The 25,748-nt window shown below is 33.7% G+C and overlaps 1 protein-coding gene across 1 annotated transcript in view; it reads left to right on the forward strand.

Annotated features, from left to right (window-relative positions):
• The window catches only part of ATG3 (autophagy related 3), a 28,108-nt gene extending 3,745 nt beyond the window's left edge, over positions 1 to 24,363 (forward strand). The window contains exons 3-12 of the mRNA XM_054577310.1: positions 3,997 to 4,046; positions 6,710 to 6,780; positions 8,066 to 8,173; positions 11,619 to 11,668; positions 14,166 to 14,247; positions 17,048 to 17,082; positions 17,324 to 17,479; positions 18,262 to 18,389; positions 20,849 to 20,917; positions 22,525 to 24,363. Of these exons, the coding sequence (XP_054433285.1) occupies positions 3,997 to 4,046; positions 6,710 to 6,780; positions 8,066 to 8,173; positions 11,619 to 11,668; positions 14,166 to 14,247; positions 17,048 to 17,082; positions 17,324 to 17,479; positions 18,262 to 18,389; positions 20,849 to 20,917; positions 22,525 to 22,606 (831 nt within the window). The 3' untranslated portion in view covers positions 22,607 to 24,363. The remainder of the gene's footprint in view (positions 1 to 3,996; positions 4,047 to 6,709; positions 6,781 to 8,065; positions 8,174 to 11,618; positions 11,669 to 14,165; positions 14,248 to 17,047; positions 17,083 to 17,323; positions 17,480 to 18,261; positions 18,390 to 20,848; positions 20,918 to 22,524) is intronic.
• Positions 24,364 to 25,748: the final 1,385 nt, after the last annotated feature.

The following is a 25,748-nucleotide window of genomic DNA, read 5'->3' on the forward strand; positions in this document are numbered from 1 at the left end:
TAGAATAATGTTTTAAGGAGTCATTATACTTGCTCACCAAATCTGTATAATAAAAGTGTTCTCTTTGTTTTATGTAATTATTTTCTCATCCTCAGAGAAATGAATAGTGGTCTAAAAGTTCTTTTATATTGCAGTTTTATGAACAGTTATGGTTGCAGCAGACTTATTTTTTAGTATTAATAAATGGCAAAGAATTTAAGCGTCACCTTTAACTCTCTTTAAAAGTACCACTCATTGACAATAGAACTTTAATCATGGTTTTGAAAGAAACTTTTTGAAATGAGCCTTGTTGTATGATCTGGCCATTGCTGTAAATTGCAAGACCTCAAGCCAGAGAATTAGTTGACCTTTCAGTTTTCAGTCGTGATGGAATTGCTTCAATGCCAAATCCTTGTGAGTTCTAAGAATGGTGTGCTGAACTGATCTCTTTTCTAAAATTTTTTTTATGCCCTCATCAGTGTGGCTCAGTTGGTTGGGTGTCATCCCGCATAGTGAAAGTTCGCTGTTTTGATTCCCAGGCAAGGCATATATACCTGGGTTGCAGGTTCAGTCCCTGGTCGGAGTGCATGTGAGAGGCAACCAGTCGATGTTTATCTTACACATTGATGTTTCTCTCCCTCTTTTTCTACCACCCTGTTCTCTCTAAAAATAAATAAATAACATCTTAAAAAAAAAATAAAGTAAAATTGCCTTTGTTTTTAGTAAAGACACATTGTGGTATGGAAAGAAGCTAGGAGATCTGCCTGCTAAACCTATTTCTCTAATTTCTCCTATTTTGATAAAGGTAAATCAATCAAGCTGACTAGGCACAGGCCTCATGCTTCCTTGATTGTAAAAGGAGAAATTTTGGCTAGACGTTCTCTGAAAGACCCATTCTACCTTAGACATCATGAGTTTAATACCTTCAATGCCAAATAAAACTTAAGTTTTGATCTTGAGAATCTTAATGTTCTTGTCAAACAAAGGTATAATAGAGACATGACTCTTGAAACTAAGTGTGTGAAGTCGAGCAGAGATGAAAATAGGCTGTTCTTTTTGGGCTCTGGTTTTATCTCCTCTACATGAAGAAGACTAATTATTAAATAGATAGAGTTTAGAGATCCATATCTGTGGTTATTGGATAGAATTAAGCTGTGTTAAAACAGTTACTAATCCTAAATTGAATACTGTTACACTTAATTATATCATGAAGTAGGTAATAAATTTTCCCCTTTAAAAAAGAAATGGAAGGCATAACTAGCCTAGATGGGTCCCAACTACATAATGCTCAATTGGTGTAGAGCAGGGATTAGGAACTGAGTGGCACAGCAAGAGGTGAGCAGCCTGAGAGCAAGCAAAACTTCATCTGTTTTTACAGGCGCTCCCCATCACTCTCCTGATCTCTGCCTCCTGTCAGATCTGTGATAGCATTAGAGTCTCATAGGAGCATAAACCCTACAGTGAACTGAGCTTGTAAAGGATCTAGGTTGTGTGCTCCTTAGGAGACTCTAGCGACTGATGATCTGAGGTGGAGCTGAGGCAGAGACAGTAGTGCTGGGGAGTGGCTGCAAATACAGGTAGGTTATCATTAGCAGAGAGGTTTGACTGCACAGAGTAATCAATCAGTTGCTTGCAGACTTATATCAAAACCCTATCAGTGAGTGGCAAGTGACAACTAAGCTGCATCTTGTGGCAGGCTATAAGGGTTCCTCCCTCGTGCCCCTGGCCTGTGGAAAATTGGTCTTCCACACAACCAGTCCCTGGTGCCAAGGGACCGCTGGTATAGAGGGCGCTGGTAGAGGAGGAAAATGAGAAGACAATTTGCTTTAGATAAATGCTATACCGAGTTTTTGGTTTTCTCCTACTGTTTCTTGGCTTTTGGCTGTCAGCCTTCAGATATCTTTTATTTTTGTGTTCATTGAGGGGTGTGAAAGTCTTGTGTTTAAAAAAAAAAGTGTAAGGCTTTATCCTATATGGTATTGTCTGACTAAAAGTACTGACTGAATGTACGTGTGTATGCCTTGATTGAATACTGGAAATAGAGAGTAGTTTCAGAAATAAAGTTGCTCATCAAAATGTTAATATTGATTCTGTCTTTTTTGGAGTTATTCATTATATAATTTTTAATTGCTAAGTGAAAGCTACTGCAGTAAATATTGGTAATTTAGAAATTTGAGTTTTTGTTTTACATTTTATTTTTCTTGGACATTATGAAGCATGTTATAATGGCTATTGCTAATGAGAGCAAATGTACATATGTATTACCTATCAGTACAATTTTATGTTCTTGTATAGTTTTCCTTACCTTCTAGTCTTTTTATTTATTTTTTAATAGATGCCACCAGAGGTACCATGGAATAAAATTATTGAAGTCTTGTGACATCAAGGCACTAGCATTAAAAAAGTTTATTAAATTTTTAGCTCTTTGTTTTGCTTTCATTTTGTTAAATTAATACTCTTTGGTGGTGATAAATTAGTTCCTGGTAGCCACAGAGTTAAGTGTAGCATCTGGTCACAATGACCCAAAATGCTTAAAACCTGAGGGTGAGAGTATTGTTTCCATTTGGGTTTTTGTCTTTACCTGACCAGTTTGAATAATAAAAAAGATTCTTGAAAAAAAAGAACAGAAACATTTGCTATTGGAAATACATTGCTAAATCTTGTTTAATGTGTCTTTTTGGAAAGTTGCTATCAGAATACTTATTTTATAGAGTATTACTCTCAAATTAAAATAGGGTATTTATAGGTGAGCTTTTCTCAGGAAGACATTAGAAAATTAAACATATTGTATTTTTTTGCTGTGTAATAAAGCCATGAACAACACATGATTTTAAGCTAGAGCTGTTGTGCAATAGTAATTGGGAAAGTGTGTGTGCATTGTTGCTTGAGTTGGGACACTGCAATTTTGCTGAACAGACTTTCATTTTTCTGCTCTCAGGAATAAGCAGGATTTTTTTTTTGCAGTGAGATCAATTCATGTTCATGTATAATGGAAATTCTCTAACAGTTAACTATTTCTTTCTGACTCTGTTTTTTATTTTGTGGAAAAAATAACTCAATAAACAAAAATGTGTATAAGTTCAGTCTTCCCTGAAAGTCCAAGGTTTTTTAAGATGCAATTTTGTTTTTTTTTTAATCCTCATCTGAGGATATGTTTATTGATTTTAGAGAGAGAGGAAGGAAGGAAAGTGTGTGTGGCGGGGGGGGGGGGGGGGCGGGGGGGGCAGAGAAGAAACATCAATCGGTTGCCTCTCATATATGCCCCGGTCAGGGATCAAACCCATGACCTAGGTATGTGCCATGACTGGGAATCAAACCTATCACCTTTTGGTGTACATGACAATGTTCCAACCACCTCAGCCACCTGGCAAGGTGGTTGGAGCATTCAGTTTCTTTTTTGTCTTGGTGTTTTCCAAGTCAATCCAAAAGCTCCTAACTTTTTTCTCCATTGTTTGGCCCTGCATTTCTCATTCTTGTTAATATTTCTTTAAGATTGTGAAAAAACTTTCAAAATTGGCTGTTATCTAAATTTTAAAAGATAGAGGAAGAAACATAATGTAATAAACTATTCTTACACCAGACATGTATCTATTTAGTAATTTTTTTCCAAAGATCTTCATTGAGTTTTCAGTCACTAGTAAGAATCTCTCTACATTTTATTTATCCATAAAATGATTTTTGATATCTTAAATCCTATAATGTCAACTTATACATTTCATGATGTGTATGTATGCCTTTGCCATTTAATCCAATGTTAAAAATTGAATTAAAAAATAGCATTTAATGTTTTTTTCCTTCTAAAATTAATTTTAACTTTTATGGGTGTTAAAAATTTTTCAGTTTTAATATTCATCAAATATCTTCAGGCTGATAGAGAAGAGTTGGTGCTGTTTGCATTTAAACTGATTATTGGGTATCGGGTACACAAGATGATCACTTTTGGTATTTTGACACCTTACATTCAGTAATGCTCAATTTTTCTTTTTACCTTGTCATATTCCATCTAAATCCTAATAGTTTGTGGCAGCTGGAGATCACTTAGTTCACCACTGTCCAACATGGCAATGGTAAGTAATCTTGCATGAAGAATAGAAAATTAATAAAAGGTATGACTTCATAATTATGACAGTTTGAAAAATAGGTTAGAGCATGAAAATTAGAATGACCAATCTAATCCTCTTTAGTAGATTTTTCCATTAAACAGTTGCCCAGTAATACTCAAAGTAAAATAAAGGAAGAAAAATCGGGCATTATACTTATTTTGTTTTTTGCTCCATTGTTACAAAACATGGGTATTTTTGAGATAGATGCCTTCACCTCCTTTACTAGTATTCCCTTTCTTTATAGTTGTTAAAAAATAACATTCAAGAGATTATAAATTTGATCAGCTCATTTTTCAAATTAAGTATTTAGTGAATATTTTTATAATGTTAATGCAGAGATTTTGCAGTCTTATGTTCTTTAACTGTAAAACCTTTTATTAAAATTCAAAAGTATGCTCCCTTTTTAGCCATAAGCTCAAAAGTTTAAAAGTTTCATGATGCCAATTAAGGTCTTCATTGGAAATCTGCCAGTAATAGATTTAAAAATGTTTTATTTACTTTATTTTTCTTTTAATTTTAGACATAATTTAAACAACTTAGCTGATCTCTTTATATATTTAAAATATTCTGAATAATAACAATGTTATAAAAAAAGTACAGTTTCTTTACTTCTAAGTACTTATGGTAAAACCACCAGACAGTTGCTGAAAAAGTGATCTCAGTACTGGCAGAACTATTTTAATTGTTTTAGAATTGTTTGGAATTATTATCTTGTTTGGATATAAGTTGTTCAATTTGATATATCCTTTTTTCCCCCCTCAATGACAGTTTTTCAGTTGTGGTCGAAAAGCACGGTTTTGATTCAGGAGACAGGTTTCTAGAATTAACCAGACTCTAGTTGATAATGTTTTCCTCAATATCTCAAGAGCTGAAATAATTAAAATATTTTACACCAGAGTTGAAACTCACTTTCATCTGTGGTCTTTTCCCTTAATTTTTATATTTAACACTTACCTAAACGAATGTTATTGCTTGTTATCAGTTGCTCTTTTTCTTTTATAGCATTGTTCCATATGTATCAAGGCCAAAATGTCAAATTTATTTTTATGTCCTTGTCTTTCCTAGACATATTTTTGTTCCATATTTAAAACTAAGTTAATGTAGAACTATCTTATTTAGTAAGGCTGATTGCTTCCCCTGCGTCATCCTGCATTAAGTTAAAACTATATTTAGGTATGTTTGGTCTATATTTCGTATATATTTTAAGTCAAATAGGTATATAAAATTTAAAATATTCATTCTGTAAACTAATTTAGGATTTTCTTCAATATGATACACATTTTCTTTTTCAGATTTCCTTGTCATGGTCCTTAATTATCTAATTTAGATATATGATATATAGTATTATTATAGGGATTATATGTATGGACAGGATCTTTTAGCAGGTTGTAGTTTACGGTTCTACTTTATGAATTGTGATGGTTGAAATAATTTCATTGTAACTTAGAACTCGGTTATACCTCACTCCAGTGTCCACACTTCGAGCTGAACCCCTGAGAGCAAAGGAACAATTCATTTTAAATCAGTTCTTGAAACAGAGTATTTCCATGCTATAATTTCATGTCTATAGGTGCCATCAGGACCTTATAGCTTCTTCCCTCAGGACTTCAGGCATTGCTATGACATTGTTGAATTTGACATTTGGGAAAGGTCCAAGGACATCTAGAAGGCTACCTGGCTTTATTTTGTTCTCAAATAGAGGATTTGAACTTTAGACTGAACCTTGAGAAGGCAGCAGGACTCCAAATGCTTATATGTTTGAGACAGACATCATATTCCATCCCAGCTCTGGCCAATTCCCATAGGTGACCTGCAGAAGATTCTTTGAACAAATTATTAATGAGATATTCCAGAGTAGCACTGAAAAATCAGAAGTGACTCAGAGAGGGAGTAGTGTTTAAAAGCAGAAGCCCTGGACTCACTTGGCATAATCCTGGCTCTTCCACCTTCTGACTTCCTGACTGTGGGCACTCTTCTTTAAGCTCTTGTTTACTTACCTATAAAAAGGGGATATTAGTGTTACTCACCTCTTAGGCCTCTAAAAATACACGTTAGAGATCTAAATCTTATACTTAAGAAGTACTCAGTATTTTTTGTTGGTTTTCAGTTATTCTCAACATTACCATCTTGTGATTCAAAGCGTCTTTTTTTATATTTTAGTTGCAATTTAAAAGGGTGGTAGGAACAGAGATCTTCCTAACGCATACTTGGTTAGATAATGTCATGCAGCTATTTTTCAGCATCATCTTGGTCTCAAGATGAGCAGAACTTCAGGATTAAAAATATAAATGAGATTATACTCACTAAAGAACAGCATTTTATTTTTGTTTAGAGCCAAATATAATAGTCACCCTGTGTTGTTCTATATTTTTTGTCTAAATTTAACCCATATTTCCTTAGATATGTCTGCATCTCTTAGTGCGTTTCACTTATAATATTGCTTTGTTCTTTGATGCCCTGATATTTATATTGCTTACTGGCATACTTCGCAAACTAGTGCTGAAACAGTTTTCTCAGCGTTGTGGATTGTGCACTGTTGAGATTTAAATGTGTTTTGTCTTTGCATTTATTTATTTATTTATTTATTTTTATTTTTTTGTATTTTGGTGCTTTTCACTCTTTTAAAGGGCTACAGGGGAAGAATTGAAAGTGAAGGCATATCTTCCAACAGGCAAACAATTTTTGGTCACCAAAAATGGTAAGAATTATGTTCCATATATTTTTCATTTTTACATTAAGAATTATGTATTTTTTTTAACCTTTTACTTACTGATCTTAATTAGTGCCTAAAGCTATGCTTGTGGCTGCTTTCAGACAAATTTGGAAATTTAATGAAGCTCTGGGTTTTCCATTGCTAAGTGTTGTATTTCCTTACTTGATATTCATCTCCTTTATTTTTGTTATTTATTTTTGCTAGAAATGTCTAGTTTTAAGATATGTTAGAAAAGGGCCCTTAAGCAGAGTTGGACTTCTAATGGGATTTTTTTAAATTTGACTTAATAATCTTTTTTAGCTACTTGATTTTCATCTTCTTCAGATTTAAATTTTTCATGCAAAATGAAATTGACACTAACTTTGACATCTGAAAGGTCGAAGCCAAAGATTTTATCCATATGTCATTGAAAAATTGCCTATAGGTTTAAAAAAATGTTTTTTAAACAGAACGTTTTATTTATTAAATTAATTTGAAAACACAAAAAAGTTATAGTCCCTATCTAATCATATAACAATACGTTGATTTCCATTCTAATTTCCTCATTGTAGGAAAAGGAACATATGTATATAAAACATCTGTTTCTTCTTCCTACAGTGTATTTTTTTTTTAGGATTAATCATTAATATCCTGCTTGTTTTAAAATTCAAGGTATTCATAGCAATTTCTTGACTATATATCATGTTTTTACACTATAATTGTTCAGTCAGGCTTATATGAATAATAATACCTGTTAATTGAAACATTTGCTATATGGAAAACTTGATTAAACCAATATTGTTTAATAGAGTAAAATTTAGAAGTGGATTTTACACTGGTTTATCCATTATAAATAGCTAGAGGTCACCTCTACCACCTCTAAGAATGACAGGTGATGGCCTTCATGTTCTGAGAGTAAAGCTATTAGAATAAAGTATTATTCACTAGCCTAAAGATGAACAGTGTTATCTCTGGCTTCAGCTTGCAGTTTTTATAGACCATTAGGGTAAAGAATTTATAGAACAGTTGCAGTACAGCCTTTTTGCTTGTCTTCTAAAAATAAGCTATTCAGGGAAAGAAATGTGGTTAAATAATTATATATCTGTGAGCTGCATGTAACTCTTTAATCATTTTTATTAGAAGTGAACTGTAATATTCACTAATATTTTGGTGGTAAAAATATATTTTATGATACAAACTTTTCTTAAAAATGGATTTATAGGAAGCAGGTTATTTATTATTTGTTTCTAACTGTTTCTACCATTTGTTTCTACCATTTTTTTTTTAATAGTACCATGCTACAAGCGGTGCAAGCAGATGGAATATTCAGATGAGTTGGAAGCTATCATTGAAGAAGATGATGGTGATGGAGGATGGGTAGATACTTATCATAACACAGGTAAGAGGTGAATAGAATGGCATATATTTGGTTTAAATTGTTTTAAACTATTTTACAATCTTTTATAACAGCTTTGATTTAAAACAAAACAAAGAAGAACATACATAAGGCATAGTACACTTTTACCAGAAAAGAAGCAGGAGGACAAATGCTCTTGGAGTATACCATATTTCTGTAGCACTGTTACTCCAGTAGCAGTTTGAAAATATGCATATAATTTTCTTTATGTCTAAGGAAAGGAAGAAAGCCAATTAAAAATACTAAGTATGCATACTACTTTGCTTTGAATCCCTTATTTACATGCCATTCAATTGCTGGATGATGAGCTTTAGGACAGGAACGATACTCTACTCATACTCACTTTACTCAAAGACCCGGCATTTAAAATTGTTTAATAATTCTTGAATGACTACTAAGAGGTTTGTAAAGATCACGAAAGTAGGCATTCATTATTGAATTCTCAGTATCTACATAGTATCTGATATAGAAGTTGTTCAACCAATTTTTTTAAAGGGTCTAACTAAATTTAAGCCATTCATAAGGGTATATTTGCATAAATTGTTTGGATCTCTGAATATGATTTTTAAAAATTCCAAGTCCTAAAAACCTATTTTGCCACTATATATTAACTATGTAAGTGCATATAATTATGTGCGGCTATAGTTAACTACAATTTATGACTTAGTTTTAGTGAGTAAATATGTTTTGAGTTTAAACCTAGGATACTTAAAATATGTTTTCTCTCTCTAAGCCCTAGAGAGTAGGAGGTATATGAAAAGTAGTGGTAGAAATGGGTCCTCAACTTTAGCACTACGAACATTTTGGGCTGGGTAATTCTTTGTTACAGCATTTTCTGGACAGTACAGAATGTTTAGCAGTATCTCAGCTTTACCCACTAGATGTCAGTACCTTCTGCCAGTTGTGACAACCAAAAATACCTTCAGGCTTGCCAAATATTCCAAAAGGGGCAAAATCCCTGCCCTTAATTGACATCTACTGCAGTACACAGAGGCTAAGTAATTTGCCCAGGAAGAAGGACCTTGCTATGTCAGTTCCTCCTCCACTCTGGATAAGGGACACTTACTGCCATCTGTTTATTTATGGTGATAATAGGTGTAGATTCAGGGCTTGGGCTCCTTGATTGGAAATTCATTTGTTTCTTAATGAGTGTTATGTCAAGGCCTAAAGAAAATAGCAGATTGAACAACGTTTTAAACTAATTTCAAAATTCACCCCCTTTTTTATTTTCCATCATTTCCAAAATTATTGAGCTATTCTGCTTTAGTTTTCCCATGACTGGAAGTTTGGCAGCACATCTGTACGAAATTGTCTGTTGAATGACTAGAACCATTTGTTATAGCACTAAATTTCTGATGTAAAGTTAATGAGTTACTCTGTTGTCTAGTTGTATTTTATTCTATAATTACTGTCCCCAAATTCAGGTGCATATTTATGAAAACATTCATTACAGATAAGTAGGTGTCAGTATGATAGGATTGACAAAAATCTGTTACAGAAAATTGACAACTAAAAAAGAATAGTTGCCCTGCTAATGGGGACAAGTAACATTTTCATATGTGGAAAACAACTTAGTATTCTACTGCAGTTAATTTGATATACATAATAAATTATAACTAATGTTTATAAGAGATTATCTTAGCATTTCTAGTTTAAATTGTATCCTGATTTGATTAAAACAATATTTCTACCGATTCACAAGGTCAGGTGCCTGGTTCCTTGTCATCTCTAGTTTTTGGGGGGTTTTTGCTTCATCTCTGCTTCACTTCTTTCAGGTTCCTTTGATTTCTCTTAGCCTTTGTATTAGTCATGGTCCTCCAGAGACAGAGTTAAGAGAATGTGGGTGTAGTGGTAATAGATTGTAGATACAGATATAGGTATAGATAGATAGATTTATTTTGAGGAATTGGCTTATGTGATTACAGGATCTTGGGAAATCTGAAGTTTATAGGGCAAGCTTGTGAGCAGGCTGAAGCCCCAGGTGAGGGTTGATTGCTGCAGCTCTTATCCTTCGGCAGTTTGGAGGCAGAATTCCCTCTTCTTTCTGAGGACCTCAAGTCTTTCCCTTAAGGCCTTTATTGAATGAGGCCCACCCACATTATGGAGAGTAACCTGCTTTATTCAACATCTACTGACTTAAATGTTAACAACATCTAAAAAATACCTGCAAAGCTACATCTAGACTGGTGTTTAACCAAATATCTGGAAACAGTAACCTAGATGAGTTGATGTAAAATTAACCATCATAGCCCTTGAAAGTATTATCCTCGTTAAAGTCATTTAAACTTTCTGTCTTTCCCTTTTTTTTTTTGTTTATTTGGCCAGCGTGTATTACTTTTAGAAGAGTCTGGTTTAATGCCTATTTAGACAGATTGAAGAGGTTTATTTTCTTTCTATATAGCGGATTCAATTGTTTTATAATACCAATACAATATGTTAAGGATTGGTTTTTAGTGTTATGAAGTAAACAGTAGTTTTTAGAAAAATTACTGTGAAGTAAAAGCTTTATGCTAGAGTTGTGAATTGTGGCATTTTTTTATCTGTGTTTTGACATACTGAACAGATACATCAGGATTTTAAAAGATTAGCAAAGGAGCCAAGCATATTTTGTATGTAGGGTTTTTTTCTGTAGTATCTTCATCCTTATTGAACTGTCTCATTGAGAACACTGACATATATTTTGAATTAGAAATACTGTTTAGCCGACTTGTGTCGCTGCTGTATGCATAATACCACCTTCATTGTGATAGTAAGTTCTGAGGAATTTGCTTAGTCAGGAAGCGGTTGGAGCATTGAACCAACATTCAGAGCATGTGGATTTGAATCTCAGTATCTCACTAGACTGGCTGTGACGCTCAAGATTTTTACCTCTCAGGAGACTTTATTTTTTTGTAGGGAGAAATTACTACCCTAACTACCTCACAGATAGTGTTTGTAAGGATTAAATAAGATGTAGAAACAATAAAATAACCCCACATAAAAGGGATATGGTATTAGTATCTTGGCAGGTCTTAGATTTCTGAAGCACATGGCATGTTAATATAATACCTTGTTGAGAAAATTTTGATGACAGTTTAAATAGGATGTAAATATGAGTCCTACAGTCTCTTACTCTGTTTATTTCTGAGAATAAATTTGTATTTTGATAGAGACTCACAAGAAAAGTAAATAAAGGAAAGTAAATAAAGGAAAGTAAATGATGAATGATAGAATAAGATAATTCATGATAAAATATGGAATTTTTTTTTTAATTTGAGAAGTGCCTTTTGGATTATTTATTCCTATTAAAGTTCATTTGTAAAAATGCTAACAGTGCCTCCTCATTTCTGAGCTGCTGTGAGAATTTAGATAAATTTGTTTTTATATTGCTTGAATGAGGAGAATGTTTACAACTTCAAGTTATTCTTTTTTGCACAATTTTAAACAGGTATTACAGGAATAACTGAAGCAGTTAAGGAGATCACACTGGAAAGCAAGGTACTGGTTAATTGTATATGTTTCTAAATTCAATGACCTAGTTATTTCCGTGTGTGTGTGTGTGTGTGTGTGTGTGTGTGTATGTATAAAGATTACTCATACCATTCTTACTCAAACTGATTATTTAGTATTCAAGCTCTTTTATATTCTAACTCTTTTTCCTCTTATTTTTGTATATCAACATGTCAAAACACTTCTGTTTCCCAGTGCTTCTCTTCTTTTCCTTAATCTCTCAAAGGTTAAGAAAAACATTTTTTGCGATTTTAACTGGTAAAATCTACTAATTTTTACTAATTGAGAAGGCTTCTAAGCAGGTGTAAAAAAATAGCTTTCAGTTTTTAAGTACAAAATGTTCTGTAAAGTGAAGGCGTTTGAAGTAGTTTTATCTGCTTGCTGAGTAGTGAATGGTAATGATACAGTTAAAATTTTGTAGTTTAAACATTTTCTTAAGCAATTTACTCATTATGTCTTATTTCTTAATTTACTGCTAATATGAGTTTTCTTTTTGTGTGTGTGTTTTTGAAAACTAAAAAATAAATTTCAGCATCATGACATTTTGAATCAGAGTGTAAGCTAAATTATATAGGTTGTATTGTATGATTTGGGGGGAAGGTAAAATATATATAATTGAGTGAAATTTTTCTACTTGAAAGTTTTCTGTTAATTCAGACTATATCAGCTTTTCATTTCTAAAGAGATTGATTGCACTTTTCTTTATATTTTTACAGTTCTTTGAAATGATGTGAAAAAATAATACAAAATGTCTTTACCCATATCTTATTTTGTTAACAGTCAAGTCTCTTAGAGAATAGAATATTTAGACAGAATAATTTTGTGTTTCTTTTTTCCTTATGAAACATTCAAGCACAACAATTACTAGTTTAAGATATTCTTCTTTGTTTTTGTTCTTTGGATCTTTTGGGATTTATAACTGGGGCTTAACAGACAATGTTAGAAACTAAAAAGTTTTTTTAATTCAGTGTACAATTTTATGCTTGTTAGAAATTCACTTTTATGCTTGCCTGAGCTGCAGTTCATTAGTCTGACTATCCTTTTGATATTCTACTTTTTGGAGAATTTGAACAAATGGCTTTGCTGCTTCAAAAGATCTTTTTTACTCCAGCCTTTAGTGTTTATGCTTCAGCTTTTGGGAATGATAAATGGTAGAGTAGTTTAGATAACATTGTTTTGATAGATTTAGGGAAATTCTTTCAAGAATTTTTAATAAATGTAATAGTGGTTAATATGGTATTTGGTATCCCACGTAATATCTTCATGTCCTACTAACTAGAGGATGAATACTTAGAATAATTTGTAACTAGAATATATCTTTCCTGTCATTTCCTGTTTAATATAAAATTTACATTCTTGTTTGTAATTTAGTGCTTAAAATACTTACCATCCAGACCCCAGGTATTAATCTTTGTTGTTGATTTCCACTGTATTCTGCTATATCAAGTACGAACATGCAACGTGATTAAAATTTCCCTCAATGATAAGTTTGTCAGATATTGGCTCATTGAATAATTACCCAGATACTTTCTTGTATTGCTTTACGTTTTTGGTGTAATAGTGGCACATATGATTTAAGTTTCTAGTGATAAGTAAAATTATCTCTAATTAGAATTGTCAATTATAAATTAGGTGAAACTAGATATCCAATTTTTTGACTTATCACACTGACTTCAGATTTTTAGAGTATTAGTTTTGTGAGAGTGATAAATTTATTAATATATTAGGCTTGTCTTTGGTTAGCTTTATTTCATTCTAGCATTAATACAGTTAAGAAACTGAACTGAAATCTTATGTGTTGTAATAGCTGTACTTGCTTAATTCAGCCAGTATATTAATAAATTAGGATATATTAATTTATAATAATAAATTTAACATATAAGTATGTTGTGATTTATAAATATATACCTTTTGTCTTTTAAATTTTGTGTTCAAGTTAATATAACTTTCAGCTAATTTTTTAACACTAACGAACTGGTTAACTGAAAATATTTTATTGGCTACTGTTTTTAAATGGCTAGCTTAGATGACTCTTGGTGTTTCTATAATGCCTTTTATATTTTTATTTTTTTTTTGTTGATTAACTTTAGACAGGAAGGAAGAGGAAGGGAAGGCGGGGTGAGAGAGAAATAGAAAGAAAAACTTTGATTTGATTTGTTGTCCTACTTATTATGTATTCATGGGTTGTTTCTTGCATGTGCCCTGACATGGGATTGAACCTTCACCCTTGGCATATTGGGACCATGCTCTGACCAACTGAGTTACTTGACCAGGGCTTTTTATATTTTACAGTCACAGCACTTAGCATATCACTTTTAACGATTCTTTTTGGGGTTTGTCATCTCACTGGAGTAGGAGTTTCTTGAGGATGAGGAGTGTCTTAGCACTCTTTTTTTCACTAGTTAGAACTTTGCTGGCATGTGGGTGTTCAGTATTTGAAATAATGAACATATTTAAGTGACTTCAAATATAATTGATTTCAAAGGACAGTATAAAACTCCAAGATCGTTCAACATTATGTGAAGACGAAGAAGAAGAAGATGAAGGAGAAGCTGCAGATATGGAAGGTATCTGTCTTCCAGATTTGCTTTAATCACACTAGAATATTGATTTTGGAGTATTTGTAACTCATGTTAAATTTTAACATTTAATCACCCAGAGAGAATTTTGTCTAGTTTAACTTTAATCAGTGCATAACTTCCTTTGACCTTGGAATCTTCTGTGTTACTTAGAGCATAGCCTTGACAGCATTATTTCTCCTGGCATAAATGTTAGTCAGAAGACTTTAATGCTGGGTATAGCTGTCAGAAACAGATTCTTAAAGCTAAGTCTTAAACTCTTTAAGAGCTAAACAGTGTTTGGTCATGTGTTTGTATTTTCTTTTTCTTTTTTGATAACATTATACTGCAAAAACTTTATAATAGTGAGTTTCGATGGGGCCTTTTGAACTACACAGAATCCCCTCACTGTTTCCTGATATTCTGAAATGACTTCCTAGGGTTGCCAGCTGAGAATCACTGGAATCATTGTTACAAGAGATCAAAACCCTCTGTAATAACAGAACAGAGTAATACAGGTTTAAAAGTATATAGCTATTCTAAGCTTCCTATGCCATTAGCATGATAATCTTTAATACATGTGAAACCTCAGATATTTAAAAATAGATGAAAAAATTGCTGTCACCAGGGCAAGCTCTCTGTTAAATTCAGTCTCTCTTTGTTATACATTTACCCCTGTATTATTTGATTCTATTAGCCATTTTCTCCCTTGTTTTTTATGACACTGGGTTTTTCCTCCTCCTTCTTTGACTGTTGACTATTTCTTCTAAGTCTTCTGGGGTTCTTTTACTTCTGCCCAGCTATTAAATGTTACTGTTTCACAGGGTTTCATTTTTTTTCTTTTCCCTACACTCCCAGACCAATTTTTATCTACTTTTTAAGCTTTTGTAATGGCATAACAAGGTCTGGCTTGGAAATTTGTGCAACAGGAAAAGTGTAACTTACATAAAATATATAAGTTACATTAGATTGTAAGAGTTTAAATATTAATATATGTATGTATAAAGAGAGTTAGCAGTTAGGAAAAGGAAGAGAATGTGAAAAAAATACAGGGGGCAGTCATCTTGGAGACTCTAAGCTGGCTGGATCCCCAAAATACATAAAATTTATGATGAGGAGGAGATGTTTTGTAGCAGGCACAAGTAGAAGACTTGTGCCAAGTAAAGTGGAAGCACAGTGATGGCAAGTGGTTTTGATGAGGTGACAGCATAGCCTGAGCAACAGAGGAGCCTTTCAGTTTTGTTTTCTAAATAACTTTGGGTCACAATGAAACCTAGACAGACTAAGCTCTAGTCTGTCTTGTCCTTGTTTCAATGGTTAACTCCTATTCTTTGAAGAAATATAAATGAATTACTTAAAACCAAAAGTTGCTCACATCCACCTCAGATAGCATCTCTGTGCTCAAGACTTTTTCGTATCTAAATCTCCAACTCAGATCTCCTGAACTTCAGATCTTGGGGTGGGATGAGTATTGTAGCTTTTAACTCGTTTGGTCAAGATAAACCTCATTGAGAATATGGCATATGAGTAAAGCCTGGTAGGAAGCGCGTGAACAAGCTATTTGGATATCTGAGGAGGAGTGTGGAGGCTCTGAGGCGGGAGCATGTGTGGCCTATAAAATACTGTGAGGAGACTTCTGTGTTCAGAGAAGAGTGAGGGGAGAGGAGTAAGGCATGAAGTCAGAGAGGTAACCTGGGGGCAGATCAGGTAGGGCCCTGGCTTTAACTCATAAGTGAGATGAGAAGCCATTGGAAGACTTTTCTAAGCAGAGCAGTGACTTAGAATGAGATTTAACATTTTAACAGAATCACAGTTACTGCGGTGTTGAGAATAGACTAAAGGGGGCTAGCATAACAGTTAGGCTATTTTGATAACTAGGCAAAACCTCATGGTAGCTTGGACTCAAGTGGTAACATCGGAAGTGATGAGAAACAGAATTCTGGACATATTTGAGGGTGGGGGCAAAAGAATTTGCTGCTGGAATGGATGTGCCATGAGAGAGAGAGAGAATAGTCAAGTGTGACTCCAAAGTTTTTGACCTATCTGGAACAATGTCTTAACTGAAATGGCAAAACTTTTAGGACTGAATAGTTGTCGACTGGGGACTGGGAGCTCAGTTTTGGATTTGTGGTATTTGTGATGCCCTTACTCAGTCAATGGAGCCATAAGTTAAACAATTAAGTATCCAGGTCTATAGTCAGGGAATAAATTTGGGAGTCATCACCATTTAAAGCCATTGAAACTAGTGAAAATCATCGTGGGAGGAAGTGTGGATAGAGAAGAGTACAAGGTCCTTAAACTGAACCGTTCATTATTGTGGAGTTGTTTGGATTTTTGATTTTGTTTTTTAAATGGTCAAGATGATGAAGAGGAAGCAGCACAGGATATAGCGAAGAAAACACTAGTGAGGTGGGAGAAAAGCTCGGAAAATATACTACCTTAAAAGCTGAGGGAGGTCAATTAAAATGAAAACTGGGACTTTAGCACTGGCTTCAGTGAAGTAGAAGTCCCTGATGATTTTAATGAGCATGTTTTATGCAATTGTATATATTGCTTTGTGTATGCTACAGTCTTGGAGGACCTTACAGTTTTATTATGCCAATGGAATTAATAATAGACTGTAGCACTGACCAGGCCTATATATGCTAACTTTCTCTGATCTGGCTCTCTGCCAGGTAAAGTATTTGCTACTTTATTATCTTTGGTTAGAAACAAAAGCAAAACCCAGTTTTTCTTCGGTACTCTGAAATAATACATAATTTAGTTTAGGAAATTATTTTGATTAACCTTTTGTTGCTTTTTATAACAGAATATGAAGAGAGTGGATTGTTGGAAACAGATGAGGTTTGTAAATTGTTTTCTTTAGTTAATTTTTAATGAGTAAACTTGGGATTGGTGTGTTTATTAATATCTTGATCTATCAAATATGCTTTTATCTCTATACATTGGTTATAGCATATAACATTTTGAGTTTTGTTATATATGTTTTTGAGAAAGAAAGACATAGGGTGGGAAAAATAGATTTTCTAAAATGTCACATTTGTACTGATTTTAATGGTTGTAAATTTTTCTCCCTTATTGCCAGGCTACCCTAGACACAAGGAAAATAGTTGAAGCTTGTAAAGCTAAAACTGATGCTGGAGGTGAAGATGTGATTTTGCAAACCAGAACTTATGACCTTTACATCACTTATGATAAATATTACCAGACACCACGACTATGGTTGTTTGGCTATGATGAGGTAAAAAATAAATATCTAAATTTAATGTAATTATTTTAAATTGTGGAGTTTAATTTCTACATAATTAGGCCTATAGATATATATATAGTGGCCTTTTAAATTTTAGAAGTCAATTGTTTTACAATTTACAATTTTATGGTTAATATTGCACTTGATTTCTTATTTTGAATATTCAGTATGACAACATCACTACTAAGAATTAGACCTAAATAATCTGTTACATATTTATTGCTTGGTCTCTGAGCTTATTCTTCAAAATGTGAGGGATATTGAACCTGGTTTGTTGATTAAATTTTGTTTAGGATTATATGTATTGGATATCCAGGCATTTACAGAATGATCACGTCACATGTGTGGGGCTTTTTTTTTCCTTAAGACAGAAAACTTTTTTTAAAAAGCTCACCTACTTAACTGAATTAAAAGATAAATAAAATTAACTTGTTTAATCTGTCATTTCAAAGACTATAGATGGGAAACAAGAAAATAAAATAGACCTAAAAGATGAGTTATGGTTATAAAATGTTTGGATAACCATGAACCCGCCTTTATGTAGGATCTTTAGTACATTAGGTGGTGGTTGATGTCACACAGCCTGATGGACAGATAGACTCCCCTCTTCCTTACTTGGTATAAACTTTCCCCCAAATAATCTGGTAATTTTCAGTAGTCTAGAACTCTAAATTGCAAGTGACGAGTGAGGTGGGGACAAATATATTATAAACATTGAGTTTGGGCCTAAAAGTTTTTAAACAGCAATTTCAAAGCATTTTTTATGGTTTCAGCAACGGCAGCCTTTAACAGTTGAGCACATGTATGAAGATATCAGTCAAGATCATGTGAAGAAAACAGTGACCATTGAAAATCACCCTCATCTCCCACCACCTCCTATGTGTTCAGTTCACCCATGCAGGTCTGTGTGTGTATGTGTGTGTGTGTGTGTGTGTGTGCGCGCGCGCTTCATGGATTTATTACTTGGAGAGTTTATAAATGTAGTGCCCTAACAAAAAAATTTTACTAAATAAGCAAATAAAATTTCTTTAGTCTTCCTTAGAAATGTTCTGCTCAGTTTAATATTATAAGAAAGAGGAAAAACTTTACAAATTTATTTTAAATTTAATTCATTAAGAATATTTTTTTTGGCCCAGTGTGGGTCACTTGGTTGGAGTATCATCCCATACACAGAAAGGTTGCGGGTTCAATTCCTGATCAGGGCACATTCCTAGGTTGCATGTTTGATACCCAGTTGGGGCACATATGAAAGGCAATCCATTGATGCTTCTCCCTCACATCGCTGTTTCTCTTTCCCCCTTCCCTTTCTCTAAAGCAATGAAAAAATGTCCTCAGGTGAGGATCAAAAACAAAAAATATTTTTTTTTGTTCTTTGTATGTGTTCAGCTATAGTTTAGATCTTTGTGATTTTACTCCTATTTTTAGTTCCAAGAATAATTGGATGATCATTTTTATATTAAAAAAATACTCATTTACATATGGTTTGTTGAATTATGGTGTCTCTGTGAATATGGAGTATAAAGTTAAACCTGTGCTTTTTCTAGGTGATCTATTTATTTCCTTTTATTGGTTAGCAAAAGAAACTGTGCAGAATTTCTAGTCTTCACTTTTTTAAAATTAATGAATTTTTCTTTCTTTATAGTATTTTTTCCATTACCATTTATTCTTTGACCTATTCACACTTCCACCTTCACCGACCCCTCTCCCCCTGCCCGCCCCTGTAGTCACCACACTGTTCAGTTAAATTTTCAGCACTACCAACTCAAGTACATTTTATAATTTGTATCAGTGTATTTTCACAGGGCCAAATAAGTAAAGTTGAATCTGTGTATGTGATTTGTTCAGAAGTTTCCTTTAAAAAAAAGTGTTGCATGTTAATTTTCTTTGTTACTTGTTTCTAATAGGTAACTTTCACAAAATCATTGAGAAATTCTTCATAACAGTATTTTTTCAGATGAAAATTTTGGTATTCATTCCACTGACTAATTCGATGCAACATTCTATTTTTCAAAAATTCTTTAATATTTTTCTTCTCAGTTTTTTACAACCTCTTTATTCTCAAGCTTTATCCCATAGAAAGTCTAGTTCATTTTTCTGATTTATGTCAAGAAGTGTTATATGGTCATGAAAAGAAATTCAAGAACCATTAGTTTTAGTTTTGAATTCTCTAATCGAAAAGGTTTTTATTTTTGAGAGTTTTATTTAGTCGATTCCTCTTTTGCTTTGAGGCTTTAGGATGGTGCTTATTAAACTTAGTAAGAGTTTAAGACATGTCTCTTTCTGAGGTGTAAATTTTATTAAGTTGGTAAAAGAAGTAAGTAATTTAACTGGAAATTAACATTGAACATTTTAATAAATGACTATATTATGGATTACAATGTAAGTGTGGCAAAAATTTAAAAAGCTGGGGGCCTGTAAAATGAGACTTCAAGGATAGTTTAGGCCTTGCTATGGGTCACCTCAGGTTATGCCTTCATAGCCTGAGGGTTAATGCATTTACTGTCATCTTCTAAGTTGAGTGCCTCTGTCATGAAGTTTATATTCATAAAAATTGAAGCAGCATTTCTTTAAGCCAGGGTGTATATAAAAGATCATTCATTACTTTTGTACATTGCACTTTTCTCAGTTTATGGTCCCAGGCAGTTATTTGGTATCACTCTTTTTGTATAGCACAGGAGAAACACCAGTTGGGTATGAAAAGATTTGTGGATAGGACAAAAACTTAAGATAAATATCATTCTCTATATAAATCCAAAAATATTTCGTAATAGAATTAGATAAATTTTATAGTATGAATGAAGACAAATAAAAAATATAAAAAACTTCTTGACTGACCAATTAGCTTTTCATTAATGCATTTTGGCTTATTCTGACCTTAATATTTAAGCAGTCAAAATCACAGCATTATAAGTATCTCCCTTTTCGTTTCTTTCTTTCTTGTTTTTGGACTGTTACCGTGTAGCTTTTTTGAATTTGCCTGGTCCGATTTTGTTGTTGTTGTTGTTTTTCTGCAGATAGCCCTTGCTCTGCAAATTCTGCCCTAGCATGATTTCCCTTTCTCTATGTTTCTGACCCCCTCGCCCTCCCCCAGCCTCCACCCCCAACATTCCACTTCCATTATAGGAAAGCTAACTGGTGCCATTGTGTGTACTTGTGACTGCCAGAGCTTTTTAAAATTACCCCCTCCTCCAATAAATCTTCATGACATCACAATCTGACTGGTTGGGAAGTAGAGAGAATACAACTATTATATATTAAAACTAATCCACTGACAATAAATAAGGTAGATTTCTTTACAGAAATGTCTCCTATTTGGGTCTAATTGATCTGTATTAATAAGATTTGTGCTTTTGCTTTTAGGCATGCTGAGGTGATGAAGAAAATCATTGAGACTGTTGCAGAAGGAGGAGGAGAACTTGGTGTTCATATGTATCCTTACCTGTTTAAGTGATTAGTGGCAAATTGGCTGCTAGGACTTTTGGGGGCAGGAGTCGGGGCTTAGTGTAACCTTAATGGCACAGTACCTATAACTTGTTTCAGCCTCTCATAGCAGGAAGTCTTAGTGGGAGTCTTCAGTTATTTGGAATATGTTATATTGTGATTGTTCTGCTTTGTTCAGTTGATTAGCACAGTCCCTGTGGGTACTAGTTAGCTCTGCCTTGTTATAGAGACTGAAACAAGTTTGCCAAGTGCTTTTGTTTGTCCAAGAGACAGTGTCCAAGAGTATGTGAATATAAAACTATTGCTCTTGATGAAAAAGAAATCCAGTGGGCTTATTTTATTGATAAAACATGAGTAATCTAATTTAGAGGATGACACAGTGTCTTTTTACTAAGTATACTTCGAATTTAACATTTTATCAAAAATGTGCTTTCTGTTCAGATAAAGGTAGAATTGTGGCAGTCTGAGGTCTCTGAAGCAAAGAATTCAAATTAAATAGGTTAAAAAGTAAAGTGCATGAAGCATATTTTAGATATTCTTAAAGTACAGTATTTTCATGCCCCCCCACCCCCATTTTTCATTTTTCTCTAGGGAGAGTACCCTTTTTGTGTCTTATTTTGATTGTCTTTGGAGGTTAATACAGTTCTCTGGGATTATCAAAGTGAGTAAATTAAACTGCTGAATCCAGAAATTCATGTATCCATAGCCTGGATTCATCAAAATTAGTCAAAAGTCAATGATTTGGGTATAAAATAGCTTGAATTAGTTTGGTGCTAGATTGATATTAGATGTGCTGGTTCATGTCCCTCAGTGTTAGATGTAGACTAAGGGTTTCTTCCTGTCTTGGAACTGCAGATAACCTAAACACTGCAAATAAGGTGCATCTCTCAGAGGTACATTGAACTGATTTGATACTGAAACCAAGAATTTTTGGTCCAAACCAGATTTATTCCTGAAATATTATTGTGCATGATGTGAGCATTCATCTCTATGTTAGAGGCTAGGTAGCAGCTTGGAAGACTCCATATATAATTTAAAATCGAGTCATGAGTTCCAGTAAAAATTAAGCTCTTAATGTGTCCAAGTAATAATGGGACATAGAAAAATTTCAGGATTTTATTAAAGATAGTCCCATTTAGCAGGTTCTGTAACAAATACAAATATATTAACCTCGAATCAGTTCTTAGGGAGAGTTCCCATTTAATTGTTTTTTTCTCTTCTGCTTCAGTGCTTTTATATTCTTTACCCCGTCTCATTTTCTTACATACTCAAGCAAATTTATAGGCAGTAAAAGAGTCATTATCTAGTCATTTAAACATGGACAACCTTGTCTTTATTTTTATATCAAAATAATTGGGCTTGTGCGAACTCTTACTCGTCAAGAATTTTTACATTCAAATACTAAATGGGAATAGAAAATCACAGCCTTGTGCAATAGACACAAACTTGCATGAGTGAAATTTTAAAATATACTTACGACTTCATCTTATGTATTTTTTCTGAGAAATTATTGCTTAATAAAATAGATAATTACAATGCTAGCTTAAACTATAGAGCTATTTACCAGTCTATTTTCCTTAGCCAAAGACCTTTAGGTATCTTTTGATTTTCTTGAAATTTGTACAAGCTGTCATTCCAACAATAGAATATGACTACACGAGACACTTCACAATGTAACGAAGAAAGCATACAATCTATCCTAATTACTGGTTCTGATTTGTAAAGAATTAACCCATAGATGTGACCATTGACCATATTCACCAATATGTACAATTTCTCTAATAAAGGGACTTAGAGGTTTATGCATTAAATAAAAAAAGTTCCACTACCAGCCTTATTTGTTTAATAAAAATGAGTGTAAAGAGATCATTTTTCTGGCTTCTTATCAAAAGGTGATATAGTATTTTTCTTAAATAACTCTTGAAGTGAAGAAGTACCTTATATAGGATGATAAAAATATTTTTTGTTTCACATTTATGAAGAAGGTATTTAAATGTGTGATAGTGTGGGAACAAGGCCAAGAAAATACTGCATGCTAGACTTCCCTTCTTTCTCCTCCTTTGTTCCCCCTCTCTTACTGTCTCCCCAAGACTCCTATCTGATAATAGTAAATATTTATGAAATACTGTGTGCCAGGAAATATGCCAAGTGCTATATTACTTGTTTCTTGATTGCTTTATTAAGTTGATACCACCAAAATTATTTTTTATTAAGGATTCAGTAATATTCTTCCTATTGTGATTGCCTGGTAGAAAATTAGAATTTAAAAGGATCCCTTTGTGGTATCGGATCAGTTTATAGTTTTGGGCATAGGAGTTCAGACGGGCTTAAGTGTGTTGTATTCTCAGACACACATTGAGAGCCAAGGAGTAAAACCCAGGCCCTGAACAATGCAGCCTGGGACCTGAAGTGAGAAGCAGGGCCAGGATGAGCAGCTTCAACCATATATGAAAAGAGCAACCAGGTGGACATAAGGTCTTTGATTACTAAAGAAAACAATCTTCTCAATCCTAAGGACCAAAGACGTGTTAACTATATATTCACCCAGTGTTAATGTGACAGGATCCCCTGTTTTCTCAGTTTAAATGAGCTGGCCATGTTAATGGCTAGGACACTGCAACCTTTTGGGAAGTGCTGCAGCTGAGATCATGGACATCTGCCAACAAAACCTGAAGAGCTGATTGATTCAATTAAGAAAGAGAAGCTGCAATACTCTCCAGGAAAACATGAATATGGGTTATTCCCAGCCACCATTCATGTTGATGATTTTCTGATAACTGGATATACTCATACAAAAGGATGAAGTTGGACTCCTGCTTCACACCACAAAAGAAGATGAACTCAAAATGGTTCATCATATTTAAGAACTAAAACTATAAAATTCTTAGAAGAAAATGTAGTAGTAAATCTTTGACCTTGGATTAGGCAGTGATTGTTTAGAATACCAAAAGGATGTGTAACAAAAGAAAAAAGACACAAATTGGACTTTATAAGTATTCAAAACTTTTGCTTCAAAGAACACTATCAAGAAATTGAAACAGCCAGCCTCCGGATGGGAGAAACACTAGCAAGTTATATATCAAGAGACTTGCATCCAAAAACCCATACCTACAAAGAACTGTTGTAACTCGATAATAAAAAGACAACACAACTTTAAAGCAAAATGAAACAAAAAACCCAGGCCCTTTAATGACTCATTACATTCTCATTCTATTGCTACATTGCTTTTTGTCCCTGTTCTTTATGCATGTAATTGAGTGGATAATGCTGCCTCCAGGGAACGTTACAGGGTTTTTTTTTGCTTGGTTTTTATTTCCTCAGCATTCAAGAATATTCTCCTTACAATTAATACCGCTTTATTTTTCTCCTTTTCCCAATTGTAATCCAATTCTTGTATTGCAAGAAAAGCTATCTCCATAATGAAGATAATGACTTGGTAGAGTTATGATTGTGTTTGATATAGTATAATACAGAGATATAAACATAGGCATCGTCTTTTAATATGCTTCAGATATCCTGCTTGTTCATGTAGCCAGCAAACTACTCCTTTCTTAATTTAAATGAATCTTACAAACCGATGTTACTGAAAGGTTCTATTTTTGAGTATCTTTAAATGATACGCAAGATTAGATACCACATTGTCAATATTTTTTCTCCCAGTTTTATTTATCAAAAGTAGATACACTCATCTTTAAAAAAATCTTTTAATTTTTCAGTTGCAGTTGACATTTCAATATTACATTAGTTTCAGGTGTATAATGTAGTGGTTGGACATTATATAAATTAAGGAAGTGATGCCCCCACTAGGCCTTGCACCCACCTGACACCATATCTAGTGATTACTCACTATATTTTTAAAATTTCTTTACATCCCTGTGACTATTTTGTAACAGTCAATTTATACTTCATCCCTTTACCTTTTCACCCAGTCCCTCCCAACCTGCTTTCCCATCTGGCAGCCATCTGTATCTTTGTTGCTGTTTTGTTCCTTTGTTTTTTTAGATTCCACATGTAAGTGAAATACGATATTTGTCCCTGTCTTTCATATTTCACCCAGCACAATCCCACCAGGTCCATCTTTGCATCTGTGTTTGTGGGGGATATTGGCAGTGGTTTTCTTCTAATGTCTTTGATTTTGGTTTTACGGTAATGACCTCATAATGAGTTGGGAAGTATTTCTTGTTAAAGATACTGTATAGAATTAGAATTTGCTAGTGAAACCCTTTGGGCCTTGGGATTTTCTGGGAAGTTTTAGGACTATTTCTTTTTGAGTTTAGTGACCTGTGTTCATTTTGAAGGAATTTTGTTCTGTGGTGGAGATAGAGGGGAAAGATTCTGGTGAAGTGTCTGCCTCTTATGCACAGTTGATGTTTCCTTGCCCCAGGCCTCACCATAATGGGCTCCTTTTAGGGCTCTTTCCTGTTCTTTGTTTTGACAGGAAGAGCCTGTGTACCTGTGAGGGGATGCAGACTCCCCAGGACTTTTAGTCTCAGGGTTGACACCATTCTGCTATTCTCTATCCTGCCCATACCTCTTTGCCAGCTGTTTCAGCTGTGTCATCTCTTCTCTCCCTGCAGAGAAAGTTTTGGACCAATTGTTTCCTCTGCAACCTCAGGTTCAAATTTAAAATCTTCAGTTTTAAGCTCATTTCGCTCTTTTTTGCTGTAGGGGTAGAATCAACATTTTTTTCCCAGCTCTCTGCATCCCAAGGCAGAAGTCTCTTAAAACACCAATTTAATTTCAAGATATACTTCTCAGTTAAGTCAAGTGATAGGAGAATGTTTATTATGACTTGCACTTAAATGATTCAAACTACAGT

The sequence above is a fragment of the Pteronotus mesoamericanus genome, unplaced genomic scaffold (assembly GCF_021234165.1).
Source record: "Pteronotus mesoamericanus isolate MK-2021 breed Mesoamerican mustached bat unplaced genomic scaffold, CSHL_Meso_final contig_42, whole genome shotgun sequence".
NCBI lineage: Eukaryota > Metazoa > Chordata > Mammalia > Chiroptera > Mormoopidae > Pteronotus > Pteronotus mesoamericanus.